This window comes from Lichenostomus cassidix, chromosome 3, assembly GCF_008360975.1.
Source record: "Lichenostomus cassidix isolate B80296 chromosome 3, HeHo_3.0, whole genome shotgun sequence".
NCBI lineage: Eukaryota > Metazoa > Chordata > Aves > Passeriformes > Meliphagidae > Lichenostomus > Lichenostomus cassidix.
Window position 1 is genome coordinate 11,612,131 of NC_139483.1, and position 19,425 is coordinate 11,631,555.

General features: G+C 42.4%; 1 protein-coding gene across 3 annotated transcripts in view; it reads right to left on the reverse strand.

Annotated features, from left to right (window-relative positions):
* Window positions 1-19,425, reverse strand: part of TTBK1 (tau tubulin kinase 1) — a 103,909-nt gene that overhangs the window by 52,844 nt on the left and 31,640 nt on the right. For 2 of the 3 annotated variants that reach the window (XM_085054523.1, XM_085054522.1), the window contains exons 4-6: window positions 15,417-15,490; window positions 12,387-12,527; window positions 11,009-11,113 (exon numbers count right to left, since the gene is read on the reverse strand). In XM_085054523.1, the coding sequence (XP_084910649.1) occupies window positions 11,009-11,113; window positions 12,387-12,527; window positions 15,417-15,490 (320 nt within the window). Of the gene's footprint in view, window positions 1-206; window positions 257-11,008; window positions 11,114-12,386; window positions 12,528-15,416; window positions 15,491-19,425 lie in introns of those variants that run through there. The other variant, XM_085054524.1, reaches the window with a different exon arrangement.

Below are 19,425 nucleotides of genomic sequence, written 5' to 3' on the forward strand. Positions count from 1 at the left end.
TGGAACCCCCCAAATATCTGCCAGCCCCTCAAGCAGAATCCCAAGTGTTCTATGCCTTTGCATCACATTAGGTAGCTGTCATGATCCTGCTGAAAAACAAACATATCATGAGAGAAAAAAGAAAACCAGGTGTAATTTGGACTTCCATATATAACAAAAGCACAAACCAAAATGAAAACCCAGAAGCATGGTGATGGCTCACTCACAACTCATAGCAGAGATGGTTACGAGCAGCGGATGGGAAGCCAACGCATCAAACACAGCCTCAAAAGAAGAGCCCAAAAGAACTGTAAAACAGAGAGAAACCCAAAGAAAAACATGATAAAAAAAACCAACAAAATGAGAAAAAAATTAAACAGAAATGAATTAAAAAAACATTCAATATTGTATCCCAACAGAAACCTGTGTCTTGTTTAGCTGTTGCCATGTCCCATCACCCTTCCCAGGGCTGTTGGCCCATCCTGTGCTGAGTTTCATCCTAAAGACACAAAAGACACGAAGCGTTGTGTGGACCTGTGTGGTTTGTGAGTGCTCTCTATGTGGTGAGAGGGGGCCCTCTAGGGAGAACCTTCCCCTGCCTGCATATCACACCTCAGAAGTGGAAAAATGAAGCTGAGAGCAGCAATGCAGACAGCCCCACCATACAGGTCAGCTGTATGGTTCTACTGTGATTTTCCTTCCTACACTTATCTGATGTACACACCTCCCTTCCTCCCCAAAACGAACTGATCCAATAACCAGCAAGGGGATTCTCTCATCATCATCTCTCTCATCTCTTGCCCTTTTCATCCAGTGCAAGTTCTAACATGAGGACATAAGTTTCCAAAAGTCAACAGCAATGTCTCCCTTTCCTATTTGAATTGTTATGGGTTCTCATCCAACATACTTGTGTTTTTTCTGCAAACACCACCTTGCTTTCTCACAATCTATCTCCATACAAACAGTGGCTTGCCAACTTTACAGACTTCACAGCTGCCGACTTCAGGTATGCTCCCTTTCCCTGATGACTGCTGAAGTGCTTCCCTGTTCATGGGGGGATGCAGAATGGTGGCTTGGGAGAGAGCAGGATGAAACTCAGTGCTGCTTTTAGGTCACATGAGCAGTGACTGTATCTGTGAACAGCACAGTACAGAAATCTGATGGCCATGCTCATCAGAGGCATGAGCTAATATTACAATATATTATATAACCTTAAAACTCAATTCAGTGACATAAGCAAAGACCTTGGCTGAGAGACTCTTATTCCAACAAAAATCAAGTAATCAAAAGCAATCCACACAATGGAGTTTCTTATTTGAGTGCCACTATTCCCCTTTCCTAAAACTGCGCAAATCTTAAGAATTCAATAAATTTTGCATGAAATTTAGTTTTGAGAAAGCTATTTAAGTCTTCTGCTATTCTTTCCAAAACAAAAGACACAAAGCAGGTGAGTTAAAATGCCATCGTTCCTTCTACACTTTAGGAGAGTTCAATATTTCCAACGAATTTTAACATCATTAAAAACCAAGATAATTTTGCCTTTCTAAACAGCATGCACTGACCATCTCATCACATGATTCCTGCACCTGAACTTGTGCTGAAGATGCAAGTGCCTTTCTCACAGTAGAAACAGGGCTAAGAATGAGCATTTTTTAAAGCCAAAAGCTTATTTCAGTTGTAATCCTGTTATTCAGTTATCACGATTTTTAACAGGAGAATTTTAAACTCAGAACTGCACTTATTTCTTACATGCAAGGTCCCATAAGGCAACAAGTAGCACAGAATATCCCCACAGAAAGAATGGGGAGTGCTAAGCAAGAAAGATAAGTTTTTCATCCGCTGTAACAGAACAGGGCAACTACTAAAATGGAAATGTTTTGGAGTCACATCTCCTTTGGGATTCAGAGTTCAAAATGCTTTCCTGTAGTCAGATGGAGATGATGTTTCTTTTCTATCAAGAGGAAGAAGACAAGAGGTAGTTGTGGCAATCACTGATATGCAGCAGACTGAAGTTCAAACCTCCCCACCTTCTGAACAGACATGAAAACCACACCTTCCTCCTTCCAGAGTACACTCTCAGCCCTAAGCGACAGAGTGCTTTGAGGTGCAAGTTTAAGAACACACAGGTTGGAAAGGATACCTTTTGCACAGAATACATGAATAATTATTACCAAGAGGGAGGAAATATATGACCTGGCAGCAAATGCACTTACCTGACTGAGGGGAAATCTGACCTGCAATCCAACTTGAATCCAACATTCACTTGCCTAGGGAGTAAAGCCTCTGTTCCCTCATCACTAGCCACAGTAAGAGTTTTATATTACTCCCTCTTTTTTCCAGCAGGAATAATAATCAGAGCTTCAAGTGGAATAGCATCGACCAAAAGGAATAACACATTCACTCCCCTGCAGCTTGCTAGTAAAAGCACTCAGAGATGGAAAATGGGATCTCAGTCCCCTGCAGGTACACATAAAATTTGAGCCTGAGCTATCCCTCTTTTTTCTCTCACCCCTTAAGCAGCTGCTACATAAAATAAAACCAACAACAACCAGATGTAGATGATCTGAGGTCACCCTCACTGACCCAGGGCTTCCAGGTGAGGAAAGCAGAGAAACAGCTACATGTAGCAAGATACCATATTCCCTGGCTAAGAGAATTTCAAATCCATCGCCTAGTCTGCTTTCCATACATTTAATTTCAACAGCAATGGATTTCTGTAGCTGTGATGTTTTAAACCAGAACATAATCTCCTTTCTCAAGTCCAAATTTGCTACTCCAACAATGAAAGTAACAATGAGAACCTTAATGTAATTTTCATGATGATCTGTTTTATAATTAATCCATTCCCAGTGAAACTGCATTTATTAAATGTGCAATATTTTTAAGACCTAGGTCCATTCTTCTTCCTTTTCCTCATCTCTGAACAACGTGACTATGCAGTGTTTTCAGCCTTTCCTGTGATTACCTTTTTACAACACAAAGTTTGAGACAAAAATTATATTCCCTCCAAAGCCATAATACAGTAATACAGCTCCACAAATCTGTTATTCTGCTCCAAAATGTTAATTCCCTACGTAATACTACGGATTTACATGTATTTCAAGTAGAAAGCAAGTATAAAGCTACTGGGCTTCTGTATTTGAATATTTGGGGTATTAGGATGTAGAAGTTCCTATCCTCTGTGTTATTTTATAGCTCATTTTCCAGTGAGGGGGGAAAACTACTTAGTAGAAAAACATACCATCATCTCCTCTTCTAATACCTTGCTCACTGCAGCGAAGTTTATTTTTAACACTACGCACAGACATTTGGAAAATAAATACCTTTTTCTCAATTAGCTGACACATTTCTTCAGCCTTCCTCATGCTCTTCCACACAGGCTGAGCACTGTCCTGCCTACACCATCATCCCTGTGCCCACTGACTCCCAGAGCCGCCCTCGTGCATGTGCAGTCTCTCCAGCAAGGCACTGCAAACTACTGCAGTGCAGTCTGAGCCACAAGGAGATCGAGAGATCTAATCAATGGGCTGCAGCTGACTAAGCTAAAATAAAATGCTTGCTGAGCGGAACAGTCCACTGTCATATCCTGCAATGGGAGAGAGGCTTCAGGAAAAACATAGCCTGTATTTTCAAGTAAATAATTAAGATCAAGCTGCTAAACCCTTGAATACTCTCAATTAATATTTGTGGAGCCACAGGGAATATGTTTCTGAAGTCAGGGTGTTACAGACAGAGGAAAGGTACAATGCTTTCTGTACTGCACGTGACAAAATTGGCAGAGCTGAGCAATGATCAAGGAGTTCTTGTCCAAAACCTGACCTACATTTGCACAGAAGACCTTCATGACTCAGAACACCTCCATTACATAAGCCTATGTTGTTCATCATCTGCATAACAATGTTTATGTTCATTTCCCCCTTCAAGTTCAAATTTTATTCTCAGCCTTAGGTCTCCATATCAAACACATTCTGCTAGTCCAGCTCTCTGTTATAAAAATTAACGCAAGATGAAAAATTTGATTTATGCACATTCCAAAGAAGAGAATTCTACATATTTAAAAAACCCAAGACTTTTCAGTTCATTCCCCAGTTGCTTGGTTCTGTTGTTTCAAGATGTGCACCGACACTGACTGCTCGTACTGCTGCATGGCAAAGGTGGGTCGCACAATCAGCAAGTCACAGTGAATAAAACTGCTCATGTCTCTATCTGAACCACAGCAGAAAGTTGCACCTAGTAGAAACAACAGTTAAATCCCTAAAGAAGATCTCTCCATCCTGTAATATGAAATTTGTTATGAAAGGTCTTGGGATTCTCCACCAAATGCACTTTTTGGGTGGGAGGGAATAAGGAAAGGGGGTGAAATCAGGAAGAAAAAACTAGACTTGTTTCTCAGAAGAGTATCCCCTGCAACTGCAAGCACTTATTAACTAGTATTTTACAGACTTTAATAAAATTCCTTTCATTCATCTTCTTGTGCATGCTATAATCACAATCTTTTCAATCCCTCTTCACACGAGTTTGTCATTACTGTCTTCTGAACGTTGTTTAGATCTGCAACCCCTTCTTTGAAGCTGGGCAGGTCTTATACATCATCAACTGTTATCTCTAGATTTGTACAAAGGCACAAAAAAGGTGGTGCAATTTTCATCATCCTATTCCATATGGACCATAACAATTACAATCCTGGCTCTAATAATCTCTGGTAATCTGTCTCCAGTCCTAAAGAAGATGCTTCTGGATGACCTACAGGTAGGTTACAGGGAGCTGGGCAGATGCATGCTGTTTCATCTGACACGTTCAACATTCATTTTTAAAAGGTATGATGTTGGTTCAGACCCCATGCATCAGAATGAAAATTTGTCACTCTCCCAAGGAACAAAATCAGCAGAAATGTAACTAGCTAGGATAGCTACATTTCTAATTTCTATTTAGGAAGAACCTACCCAGCCATTCTAAGGGAAAATAGCATATCGCCAAGAGTGCTCTCTGAAGCATTTGTGCATATAGGCAAGGGCAAGCTAGTCCAAAAGAGCTGAGTTTTCAAAAACATCAGCCCCTGAGAAGGTCCACACTATAAGAAACTTCGCTGCAAAATACAATGTTTCTCTGTAATTTGAGTGGTGGCAATTGCAGTTGATCTTTGAAGAGGCAATAAACACTGAGTTTTGAGATCAGCCGAATTCGGAACGTAATTTCCTTTACATTAAAGTTTAACTGCGAGGTTGGATCTTGGTGTTTAACAAAAACTTTGGCATGAAAAGCATGACAATTTTAATTTTTCCCTCTCTTTATGGCATTTATAAGCAGCACAGTAAACTGACAACTAACAGAGCTGTAGCAGCTGTGACAGCACTTAGCAAAGCAAGGGTGTGAGGGAGCCCAGGAACTTTTAAGCAGCGACCTTGAGCATTCTAGGAATGACTACAGACCTCAAGGCATGGGGGTCTGGGTGCTTTCCTCCTAAATCTTGCCAGGAGTGGAGAAGCTTAACTAGAAGCAGATGCATTGTGCAAGTCAACACCAAGCTGTGAAAGACAGGGCTTTGGTTCCCATGATCACAGGTCCCTCTTTGAGGGAAAGGTACTATTGGTGGAAGAAGAGACCCATTTGACAGAGTGGCAAGAGCATCTTTGCAGACTTTGCACCTCATTTTGCTAATCTAGTGAGGAGGACTTAGAGCACGTACAGTGGGACAGGATTACTGTAATCTGAAGAGATATGGAAGAACAGAGACTGTGAGGAGGTGCCCTGAGAGAGGAAGATAGAAACTTCCATGTATCTCTTGGGGAAGCAGCACAACTGGTGGCCCACCTCAAGTGCCTGTCCAAAAACACCTACACATGTGTAACAAACAGGAGCAGTTAGAGGCCTCTGTGCCATTGCAAATCTATGATCTCACTGGGATGATACAGACTTGGTGGGACTGCTCACATGGCTTGAGCACTGCAATGAATGGAAAAAAGGACTGGGAAAGCAGGGAGGTGCATTTTCACAGAAGCTGCTTGAATGTATGAAGCTTTCCTTGGAGCAGGGGATGTCAGTATTGATAGGTAAGTGATCAGCACAGGTAACATAATTAATTGTAAGCACCTGTTACTGATGGTCTGATCAAGAATTAAAAATAGATGAAAACTTCTTTAGAAAACTGAAGGAAGCCTTGCAATTGCAAGCCCTGGTACTCACAGGGGGCTTGAATTACTCCTACATCTACTGCTCCTGCCTCTATATATTGCAGAGACAATAGAGAAGGGTGAAGCAATCCAGGAGTTTTCTGGTGAGCATTGGGCAGAACAACAAAAAATGAAGGTTTGTGGTCACAATGAGTGGACAACACTGAAGAGAAGCACAGTTTCCTGGGGGTCCTGGCGGACCACAAGCTGTCCATAGGTCAGCAGTGACTCTGTAACCAAGAAGACCAATGGTATCCTGGGATGCATTAAGAACAGCATGGCCAGCAGGTCGAGGAGGTGATCCTGCCCCTCCACTGAGCCCTGGCAAAGCCGGTCTGGAGAGCTGTATCCAGTTCTGGATACTGTATCCAGTTCTCAGGACAAGAGAGACAAGGAACTCCTGGAGCAGGTCCAGCAGAGGGTGACAAAGATGATGAAGGACTGGAGCACCTCCCTTCTGAGGAGAGGCTGAGGGAGCTGGGGCTGTTCAGCCTGGAGAAGAGACACTGAGAGGAGCCCTCATCAGTGTCTGTCAGTGTCTGCAGGGAGGCTCAGAGGATGGAGCAGGCTCTGCTCCGTGGGGCTGGGCAGTGGGACAAGAGGCAATGGGCAAACTGAGGCACAGGAAGCTCCAGCTGAACATGAGGCAGAGGTTCCTTACTGTGCAGTGCCTGAGCACTGGCACAGATTGCCCAGAGAAGGTGTGGAGTCTCCCCAGCTGGGGATATTCAAGAACCATTTGGACACCACCCTGTGCCAGTGCTCTGGGTTGACCCTGTTTGAGCAGGGAGGTTGGATAAGGTGCCCCACTGTGGTCCCTTCCAACTTTACCTACTCTGTGAATCTATGTGTGATTCTTCTCTTCAGCATCAGATCATTCACCCAAAGTTTGGAAGTCTCAGGTTCAAAAACTTCCTGTCCTACAGAAGTTCCTGCATTCTCACTTGACAGCAGAATACCAAAAACACCATGTATTTAAGCCACAGGCAGAATGGGAGCAGGTATATTGGAATGTCTCTCATTTAAGCTTTACAGCTGTGCACAAAATTAAGACCTATTTTCTAGAAAAGGGACATCAGGAGTCTCACAGCCATGGAGATGCCCTGTTTACTGTGACTAAGTAGTTTTTCCACCGTCTTTTGTCAGAAAACAGAAGTCTTGAGCACCAACAGATGTTACTAAGCTTAGTGCACCAGGAATACTTTGTGAATTTATCACTGACAGTGCACTCTTGAGAAATGAAAAATTTCAGGTCAAACATACCTTGCTGAATACAGATGACAGATCTTAACCAGAATTTGCCACCTTTTAAAGAGGAGAGAGTGCAGCTTAGAGAGGCAGCAAGGAGCAGTAAGAAATCAGCATCTCCTCTAGCAATTCTAGCAAGCTGCCTCTCTGCTCCTTGTTCAGGAACTCATCCTTGCAAGTGTTTGAAAACAAAACGCACTGAAAATACTAATTTTTTTTTCCACTAGCAGTCTGTCCTGTTTTTTGTAATAGCCAAAGTCCCCCTGGCTAGCCAGGATGTTGGCTGTGATCCAAATGCCAGAAATGATGGTGGTAGCCAAGTAAGAGCCTTCAGGCAGGCCCTGAGCAGTTCCCAGCACACCACGGACACCACATGGTTACATGACCAATGCACATCTGCTTGGCCTGTCCAAAGGGGTAACTATCAAAGACTGACTTACACAACCCGCAAAGAAATATTAAGTAACGAGACTTGAGAACAGCTGAGCTTCCCTCATTGCCAACAGAGGGAAAAAAAGTTGCTGATGCTTCCTTACACACCTTCTGGCCCCAACCATCTTCTGTCTTTATAGAGCAATGTAAGGTCCTACTGACTGTTACCCAGGAGACTTTGGAATGTGGCAATAGGCAAGCTGTAGAGGGGTGAGACCATTCCTATGAAAGCAAATCTGTGCCACAATAGCTCTTCTCCAAGGAGTAGCATTTGTGCTAATTTTAGCATCCCACATTAGGGAGATCAGTTTCGTTTTCCTAGAAGCACGGGATAAATTCAGATTCACGATAAATATGAATTTAGTTATGCCAAGTGGGCCATAACTTTACAAATGCTCAAATGCCGAGCAATCAGTTTGAACAGTCAAGTAGCCATCCTCTGTAAGACATACAAATCAAATCCATAGCACTCATCAAAGGCTCAGCAGAGTAACAGCTTCCTGGGTAAAAACTGCTGGGTCTTAAAAGAAGACCTGGGAAGCCAGAGTGGTAACTGCTAAGGACGGAGAAACTAATGCTCAGTGAAGATTATGCAGAATAGAAATGATTCCACCTCAAAGTTTTAATAAATCTCTAGAAAATAGGTGGCAAGAGGTATGTTAGAAAACCTCAGCAAGTCCACAGCATCCTAAAGACCTGGCTCATTATCTATATTACTAGAAAGTCATTCAAAGTCTTTCTGAAAAAGTGATAAATAAGATTGAGCCTCTGAATTTCAGAGGATATGAAAACAGCTAATACTTCTATGGCATTATTCATAAAGTATGACAATGCATCTGAAACTGCAGGAAACTGCAGAGAACCTACTTGAGCAGAAAATACCTGTTCATAACTGAATATGACTGAAAGCAAAATCCAGACATGCTTCCAGAAAAAGAGAGTAAACCCTTTCCTTCACCTATCTTGTGTATTGTACCTTAGAACCAAACCACATACATACTAGGCTCAGGATGATTATGCTATAAATATAGAAAATGTATTCTTCACGTATAAATGGACAGAAAGAGAATGGAGAAAAAAGAATTTACCTTACTGGCTTTAAATAATCTCTTTGGTGGAATAAGTGATAAAGTTCTTACTAAAAAAACCCAAACACAAAACCACCACAAAATTTCTCATTTCACTTGCCTTCATACCACCCTTCACCCCCATTTCCTTCCTAATCCTCAGTGCATTATTTGGGCAGCAATCGCATTGTGCTTCTCCAGACATATGTCTTGGTCTGATGAGTGGAACTCAAAGTGGTATGAGGCAGCAGGGACACAAAAGGACCAAACAGCCCAATGACTACTGTAAATGTCAAAAGGCATTGAAGGGAATATTTACGTGCTTTTTTGCCACATCATTTCTATCCAAAAGCCTGACTGACCCCTTGAATTGTGGTGTGGGAGAATAAGTACATTAGGTATGTGAGACTTTACCCTGCATGATCCTCCTACATCCCAAAAAAAGTGACACTTTGTACCACTTTCAGGAGAGCAGACTCCCACCCTTCTGGGGATTGCATGTATCATTTTAGGAAAAGATTGTATGTCAGTCATCCTTCTATGAGAAACATCTGTGGCAAGCAAGCAATCAACCATCAGATTGACCAGAATTAAGACCAATCTTCTCAGAGTCCTGTACTCTGACAAAGCTCCCCCTCACCCACACCAACCCAAGCCGGACACAGCTTGCAGGACATAGCTGAAGAATCTTTTCCCCTGGAAAATGTCAAGGCTAGATGTAGAGCTGTTTCTGAAAACAGGGCCTGGGAGCAAAATAAAAGTATAGTAATTTTAAATTATGGTGAGAAAGGGAAAAAATAGAGGATTCAAAAGAATATACATTTGGAAAAATTAACTTCTTTACAGAAAGAACAGTGTTAAAACAATGGGACTTGAAATACAGACATACACTATAATCACTTCATTTAAGAAATGAAGAAATTTTGCAGAAAACCAAATGCCAGTTTCAACCCATAATAGACTTGAATTCTGACTGCAGAAAGAGGAAAGAAGAGGGGAACATTTTGTAAAAGGCAATATGGAGAAAGGTTATGCCCAAACTAAAAAGCATTGACAAGGAAGTCCAGTAGTACATGATGTGTGTCTTTCTAGGAATAGGATATAAGCACAACCTCTAGAGCAGCTCCCAACAACAGGGAAAATGAAAACTGAAACGACATATAAAAGAAGGAAAAATATAGAAGAAAAATTGCCCAGCCAGATTCATCTACTAAAGACAAAAAATCTGCTCATGGCCTTTGCTTTCTTCCCACTCCCCAACCATCCCCAGCACCACAGAGTCACTGTATTTAGCTAGCACATCATTAACATTTTCCAGAACAACAATAATCTTGTAGATGGAAAAGGTGTGCAGACCAAAAACTGTAAGCCTAGGATGACAGAGAGATTGTATGAACACTCTCTGCTTGCGCTGTGTTCTGAAATACATCTAGGAATTCTCTCACAGATCCTAGAACTTCTGAAGCTTTACACATCCTTATGAGTGACCCCAGATAACAGCACTGGTAAAAGAACTGAAGATAAAATGCGTATTACATGGCACGAGATATGTCCCCTGCCCTTACCTGCCCTCCAGGCAGGCACACTGAAATATCCCTGCTAGGAAATCTGGACAGGAGCAACAGACATAAAACCAAAGTCAGGAAACGTGAGAACAGCATTACAGGTTGCAGCTCACAGTAAGCTCAGCCTCAGAGACCAGGTCAGCATCTAACTTCTAGCACATTTTTTTTATAAAAGCTTTAAGAATACACCAACCACAGAGAACTGAACTAGACCAGTCCCCTGGGGCTATGGAAGTTACACAGCCAGCATTGGGCTCACCCTCTTTGTAAGTCCATATTGTGCTCAGTAAGTATTGCAAGCCTGTGGGAAACATGATTACCCTTAAGGAAATAAAAGGAAGAAAAAGCCACTCATCCTGTAAGACAAAAGCAAGCATCCCTTCTTAGATCCCCAACTCAGCTGAAGTCACCTGCTGGTCCTCACCTTGAAGAATATGCAGTCCAATATAATGACCATGTATAACAACAACAAAACAAACAGAACCACAAAACCTTTCCATTCCTGCTCAGTTGCAGAAATGGAAAAAACTCCTTGAAATGTACTTACTGGTCGGACTTCCCCAGTAGTGTTGGTGTACTGGCGGGCCAGACCAAAGTCTAACATGTAGCACTTCCTGTATGTTGAAGGTAAGCGGCCCATGGCAAAGTTGGACTGGACAAAGAAGGAAAGAAAAAAAGTCAAATTGATGCCAGCAGCTTGGGTAAGAGTGGCCATTTGTTACGAAAACTTCATCATGTAGCTCCACATGCCTCTGGTGAAAACAAGTCAAAGAGATTAATTTTAAGATGCATCTTAAACATCATGATTAGAGAACCACTGCCTCAATAAGAAGTTCACTTTGCAGATAAGACACTGTGGAGTCTCAGAATTACTAGAATTCACATTAGCTTGGCTGTATTTCAGTTGCTCTGAGAAAATAGCTACATTTAACACCACTAGCTCTGCAGTGAGAGCTCCATCACTTGCATAACAGGCTGGAGTTATTGTAGACAAATGCCTCTGTTCATGGTTCAGCTGCTAGCATGAATTATTCTGCCCTAACTCCCAAAGTCTCCATTTACTGTATTGCATTGCCTAAATCGATCTGAACATTCAGACATATAGAAACCACCAGGTTTGGTTCTTAATAAATAAACCAATTACAAGCAAATGGAGCAGCTCTTTTTTTTAAGCTCAATCTTAAAGTTCTATCCTTTACCATAATGGATGATTGCTAAAGGATTTGTAGCCAATCATATCAGTGACCGGTTTTCAGTTGAATTTGGAAAGCCAAAAGCAGCTGATTTTAAAAGGAGCAAATGAGCTTGCTACAAGGAAGCTGGTCTCAGCTATGGCATAGCAACAAGTTCAAGTTCACTATGTTCAGGTCAAGCAGTGAAGAGCTGTAGGAAAAACACTGATTCTACAATGAGACTTGGAATTACTGTGCTCTGCCTAGGCAGATGACCAACAATGTGACTGTGTTTCTGACTGGAAATCGTGCTCCAATTCTTTCAGTAATCACTCATACAGGATTAAGAGGATGATTTAGCTCAGTCAAATACATGAAATAGCATTAATTCAAGTGATGTGTCACAGAACAAGACTTCCTTTCTGAACAACTTTTACAGTGATAATTGGCTGGACTCCAAAGGACCGTTCAGAACTAGATTGCTTCATCATGGGATCTTGACTGGTGCAAGTATGACTGACAGCTACCAACCCACCTGGGAGCAGCCTCTGCCAATGAAAGCTGGTTTGCTATGCACTTATAAAAAGGACAATACAATCTTACTATTCTTTACCTATAGAAAATAGCCAACATGTCAGACAGTGGGAGGCCTAAATATGTCTGCTGAGATCTGCCCATACTCAGACTGTCTTTATTGACTCAAGCAGGACTGACAGACGTACAACTAAAAGGAAAATTTCCAAAACAACATACAGGCTTGATGTCACGATGCAGGAATCCCACAGAGTGAATGGCTTCTATTGATTCCAGGATCTGTTTGCCCAACCGCAGCGTTGTGCTCAGTGTGAAAGTCCCTCGAGGCTGACTCCTTCTGAGATCTGCGAGATTTCGGCCCTGAAACAGTCAATAAAACACTTAAACCACTACACAAAAGCAGAGCCTTTCACAGCTGTGAGTTCTGACACACAACCCCAAAAAAGCAGACACGCTACTCAGAGAGCTGCTCACCTCATGTCTGCTTTATTTCTTGTATAAGATCTTCCAGCACTTCATTTTAGCTTTTAAGTGATGCATTTGCTGACAAGAAGATACCAGATCATTATCTGGAGAAGTCAGCTTGTCATTATTTGTGCAATAGGCATGGCATGGACAGCAGTACCTCAGAGTGAAGAGACCAGCATCTCCTTACTGTTAAAGCCGACCATAGAAAAGCTGATTTAAGAACAACCTCTGAGTGCTCTCTGAGCCATCTAAAGATTAAAGCAGTACAAATTCGATAAGCAGGTCATGATGCTGCAGTTTCATCAGAAACTTACTAGCACACATTGTCTGGTTCAAGCTTAAGCCAGCATCGTTGCTGCCACACCACAATGGGGAAAGCTGTCTATCAAGAGAATCATATCCAAAATCAGGAGAGGAGGATTTTTCCACTGACTTAATACTTATCAAAACAAATTGCTAATTTACTTCCAGTTAATTAAATTTCTGAGGAAAAACAAAAAGGCTACCAGCTATGCATGAAAATAAAGTCAATTTAGGGAAGAAAAAGAAAAAAGGACAGAGTAAATGCAAGAAAAATCCCAGTGTTCTCTGATGTCCATCATCTCAGTTTTGTCTATACCTCTTCAGCTTTGTAAAGAGAAGCTACTAAAATGATTGTATTCCATGGCAGAGTGCTCTTCTAATCCACAGAACTAATGCATTTACCAACTCATTAAGAACATTAGGAATAAGAGTGCTGTTTCAGAGAAAATGCACTAAGAACAAAAGCTATAGGGACATGCTGTTTATTACTGTGCTTTCGAATCTCTTGATTCTGCTTCTGTAAGACATAGATAGAAGACATCTATCATCTACAGAAGACATATGCTTATAATAGAGTTCCACATGAATTAAAATTCCCAACAGAAAGTATATAAAAGATTCCAAACAGGTGAGGAGGAAACACTCCAAAGCCACAAAATGTCATCTCTTCATCCACCCATTTCCAGTTCTCAAGTTATTTAGATATTAAGGTGCCAAGTAGCTCGTGTAGCATATGACAAGTCTCTCAAATTGTTTTGACCTATATTTGACTTCAGGGTCTGGACCATTGAAGAATCACACCTGAGACAGGCCAGCTCATAGATGCAGCCAAGCCACAGCAGCCTGCCCAGGTTTGCTGCTTAACATGAACAAAATCAAACTAAACCTCTTCTCTAGTGCTTATCTTCCTGAATTTCTGTGACACTTTACTAGAGCCACCACAGTGTTGTCATCACTATCTTGAAACATCCAAGTTACTGAATTGACAGCAGATCTTGCTTTCCACTGTAAAGCTGTTCCTTGAACACCAGCTCTCTTATCCAATGGTAACATGGAAAGCAAGGCTCATTTTTTTCAGGCCTGCACACCGAAATGTGCCATAAGTTCCCCCAGCTGCTACTGCTACCCGGAAAAGACATAAAATGAGCATTATTTTCCAAATAAACACCGTCAAGCTGATTAAGAAACAGAGCAGATGCAATGAGTTGCAAAGCTTAGAGTAGAAGCCTCAGCCCCAGTGACTGAAGAGAAAGGGAGAACTGCAGTACACAACAGTCAGAGGGACATGTGATAAACCATAGGGTGTCAGACATGGTTTAATCTTAAGAGACAAATTAAACCATGTCTCAGCAGGTTTTCATGTCTTCATCTTGAAGATGAAGGAAAATTTTAGCCCGAAGAATGATGGTGCAAAACTAGCTAATGCTTTATGTATCAACATCTTCATCTGCAAATAATGAAATTATTTTTAGCTCTGCCTAGTCTACGAGGTCAGTTACATAGTCAAGAACAAATTAGAAAGTAAAAGAATCCATGGAGAGACATCTTTTCCAAGGTAAAGTCCCTTTCATCAGGCTTGGTAAGGACAGGACTGGCAGGTTAGAAGCCTTGTTCTTCCATGAGCTCCAGAAGTGCTCTTTCACAATTTATATTCACACTCACACTGCAGCAGCAGCAATTGCCAGGGTTGTTTAGAGAGCAAAAGGATTTATTCTATTCATAACAGCAGTTGAGACGCCAGCTCAATAAAAGGCAAACCCAAGCACCAGGAGTTTACTGATTTTATACAATTGTCTTGCAAAGCAGAACTACAAAAGAAGCAGAAGTTTATTTTAAACAAGTACTGGGATCTGCTGGTCCCTGTTTTACTTCATCTACTGCCTAGCAGTGTAGTGACCATATGGTAGCTACCCAAGTATTTACCCTTATTGACTTGATATCAGCAGTGTTCAAACAGGAGTAAACACTTTGATAGCAGAAGCTGAGTTACTGCTGAGCTTGGGAGAGACAGGGGAGGCAGAGATCATGGCCTTCCACAGAGAAACTGCACTGTTGCTGTGACACAACTGTGCTGCTGCTGTGACACTACTGCTCTCACTCTGAGCTCTGATATAAGACATATTTTGAATGCTGCATCACAGCCCAGCAGGAGGTGTTTCAAAGGGCTGCCACTGCTGCACAATGCTGTGGGTTGCTCCTGTGAGCATTCTGAACAGAGTGCTTTCCCTGGAAAATCGACAGAAAGCTGTCTTAAACAGAAAGGCAGAGCTATGAAATATTTTAGCACATCTTATTGACTGGAGCCATCCAAAGGGATATCAGAGCAACACCACCCCTTCTCACTGTCTTCCATTCCATCCTCTTTCTGTGTACAACAACATCTCCACATCAGTGCTTGGCCTTATTCTCTGAGTGTAAATCCTTCTCAATGATGCCATCTCTATGGGACAGAAGGGAGAGGCAAAGAACAGAACTCACCTGAAGCTGCATGACCACATAATTAAACTTTTCATTTCTTCCACAGCCAATAAATCTGCAAACATGATCCTTCCCTGAAAAGAAACAGAAATGAACAGAATAGAACATAAGATAACAACCCTGTGATGATTTTTAGAAAAAATGATTTCTGACTCAGGGCTGGTAACTATAAAGTGGTATCAGGTAAAGAGTTTTGCATAACAAACTGAGCTCAGCTCAGTACACCAGCTTTACTCAGTACAAGCTGACTTGTACACACCACCACTACAGCTCATCTAATGCTACTTCAATGTGAACAAACCCTGATTTTAACAGCCAGAAACATCTGGAGAAGAAGATGCTTATGGAAATACTCCATTGAAACATTAAAGTATTTTCATAACAACAGAAGGAAAAAAATAGGGGGCATTCTGTGTTAAGTTCTGGTATGATGTTAGAAGTACAAACAACATCTATTCAGGTGAAATAAAACTAACTAAGCCACCCCACAATAGTCAGGAGGTCCTCAGGGAGGGAGTGGAGGCTATGGTTTCAGACCCTGACCCGTAATGGATTTGGGGTGGTTTGCTCTCTGGATTCTTGGAAGTGGAAGGATGAGGCATGAGTTCCCCTAGTAGCAGACTGCTGATGACAGAGCAAAAGTTGATGCACACCACAGTGGTGAACTCTTGGTTTCTGGTGGGGTTTCTAAGGAGGGAAGGGGGTGAGTATGGCTGCGTAACTTTGCACTATGTTTCTTTGTAGCACTTGAGCAATAGCAATTTGAATTCGTTTTTAAACCAAAGCTTATTGTTTGATAATTCCCAGTTTAAAGAAAGAAAGGGAAGAACATGAACACATAAAGAAATCAGTAACTGCACTGCCTGCAACATCCTTAGGGCCCTGCTGTTGCTGTGTGCACCACAGGCCTGGGGCATCAGAAACCGCTGGGGACAGCAAGACATGACAGAATAGGGATGTGGAGGGCAGCAGGAGACAAAGGAGCAGCTTTCTCACTGGAGAACCAGAGCTTTGACCAGAGTAGTACACACAGCTGTGGAATATGGAGGTCCATCCCAGACCTTCAGTAAGAGCATCACGAGCCTGTCCTTCAGGGCCCAGCAGCATCCCACACCAGAACAACCACACTCTCTCCTACCTTGAGGAGGTAACAGCTGCTGGCAACCAGAACTGGAGGGATAGAGACCCTGACTACTCCTTAATACGTTTGGAAGAAGAGGTTTAGAACAAACAATCAAACCAAATCCCACTCACCTCCAACCAGGATCCCCAGGTCCCTTCCCACAGTGCTGCTCTCCAGCCTCTCATTCCCCAGTCTATGCACACAACCAGGGTTGCCTCATTCCAGTGCAGAATCCAGCAATTTCCCTTGTTCAACTTCTTGTTGCCCAGACCTCTCAGGTCTGTCTGAGATCTCTCTCAAGGCCCTCCCCATCTTCAAGGGAGTCAACAACTCCTCCCAGCTTTCTATCATCTGTGAACTTGCTCAGCATCCCTTCCAGTCCTGCATCCAAGTAATCTATGAAGATGCTGAAGAGCACAGTGCCAAGGATTGAGCCCTGTGGAACCCCCTAGTGACACTGCCCAGTCTGTAGTCACCCCATTCACTGTAACCCTTTGCACCCGACCTATCAGCCTGCTCACCCATCACATGATGTGTTTATCCAGCTGTGTGCTGGACATTTTGTCCAGAGGATACTATGAAAGATAGCATTGAAATCTTTACTGAAATGCAAAAATATTGCATCAATTGACTTCGCTTGATCAGCTGGGTGGGTTACCTTGTCATAAAAGGAAATCAGGTTTGACAAGCAGGACTTCCCTCTCATGAAGCTGTGCTGGCCATGACCCATGACTGAGTAGGCCTGTAGTTTCTGGGGTTTTCCTTCTTGCACTTCTTGAAAATCAGGATAACGTTCACCTGCTTCCAGTCAGCTAGGACCTGTCCGGATTCCCAAGAGCATTCAAAAATCATTGAGGGAGGTTTTGCAATGACATCAGCCAGAACTTTGAGGATCCTAGGATGAATCCCATTAGGCCGCATAGATTTGTAGGGATTCAGGCGGAGCAGCAGACCCGGCACAATTTCAGGGTTGAATGGGAATTAATCAACCTCACAGCCAAGGTCCTCCAAGCTCAGGGCACTGAGACCCCCTTGGTCCATCAGCTGTGTTGATGGACCTTTTGCCTGAAGACAGGCAAAGAATGCATTAAACACCTTTGCCTTGTCCCTGTCTCTGCTTGTGAGGTGACCAACCTGTAATGGGCTGATGTTATTTTTATACTGCCTACTGCTGTCAATACATTTGCAAAAGCTCTTTTTATTGTCCCCCACAATTCTGGCCAGCTTCAGCTGAGCTTTGGCTGCACAATTTTTCCCCCTACAGTGGCAAGCAGCATCTCTGTATTTTCCCCATGTCACCTGACTTTGCTCCCCTTGGGCACATGATTCTCCTTGATGCTGTTTCTCACATCAAGTGTGTGTGCCTATGGCTACTGGGTGCCACTGGTTTTCTACTATTGGCAAGCTCATTGCAAATTCAGCATTGATTTTGACAGACAGGTTTTTGGTTTTTTGAGGAAACTCCTTGAGACACTGTGGGATAAAGATGTACACATGTAAAGAACATATCCTGGTGTGGGTATTACCAAAAAGGAATCACCAGGAAGCCTCAGCTGTCCCACCCATCTTCCTGCCACGTGTCCCAATATAAATGGCTGTGCTGCTTGCCAATGTGAAGGGACCATCAAAGGTTGTGGCTACAAAGTCAACACATCTGGCTAAGCTCAGAAAGAACCAGTCCTGTTTCTTTAGGAGCTCATGATACTCCTGTGCTTCAGCAAACTGGCCACCTACACAGGTGTCAGAGAGGGTGGACAGGAGCAAGCTCACACTCACCCCAGCCACGATTCACAGATTTGCACAGACACACTGTGAGCCCCACTTTGCTTTGTTTGCCTTTCAGTGTATCAGAAGATGGATATTAAGGCAAAAACCAAAAAACAGTGACTGTTTCTAGTGACAATGAGAGCTATTGTGTGATAAAAAGGGTAAATTACTCATTTTTTGTACTTGCTTTTATTGTTTTAAATAATTGCAAAGCAATGACACCATGTGCTTTTTGTAGCAGCAAAACTACAGACAAGAACACTAAAAACCAACCTTCTGACAGGGAGAACCTGCCCACCTAAATCACTGATTTCAGCAAAACAGGAGGGGTAGTCCCCAATGATGTGACTTAAGACACATCCTTGCTAATTTCTTACTGGGTTTTGTGATTTTGAGTGTATTTCTGAGACCTTTAATTTTTTTTTAAAATCAGTTTCCCCTGTAACACTATTGTTTTCTGGATCACAAAATTTTACAGAAAGAAAAAACATTTCAGTTTTTAGTTTATTATTTTTAAGAATTATTTGCCTGTTTAGGCAACATGTTTCTGCTTTGAAAATGATGAACTGACTGACAGTTCTTGATGACCTGCATCCCCAAATTGACTTGATTTTATACTGAATCCTCCTTTCCAGCCTTAAATGGGCTCAGACCTGACCTGTTGGTCTTGGGAATTTAGGCTTTTCTCTGGAACAGCTCTGCCATGCACTATGCTGCAACACAAACAACACCACAAAAATAGAAGAAAGGGGGTGAGGGAAAACTGTGCCCATTTCTGCATGAAACAAAAAGAACATAACAGAGTGTAGAGAAAGCAGCCCACACTTAGAAGTGGTGCATGTACAGCCAGCCAGTAATACAGGTGAGATAAATGCTTGCAGCATCAAACCCTCTGGGTCCTGGAGGCTTTTACTCATTTATCTTCTAAAGGAGGCACCAGATTACAACTGTTTGCTCTCTTGGAACAGTTCATTCCATGCTGAAGTAGCAGATGGAGGCTGACAGTCAGGTGTGACTTTGGGATTCCTGCAGCTCAGTCCTGAGGCTGATCAGAATTATGAGGCACACAAGAACAATCATGTTAATAACCTCCTGTGCAGACAGGATGATGGAATTGTT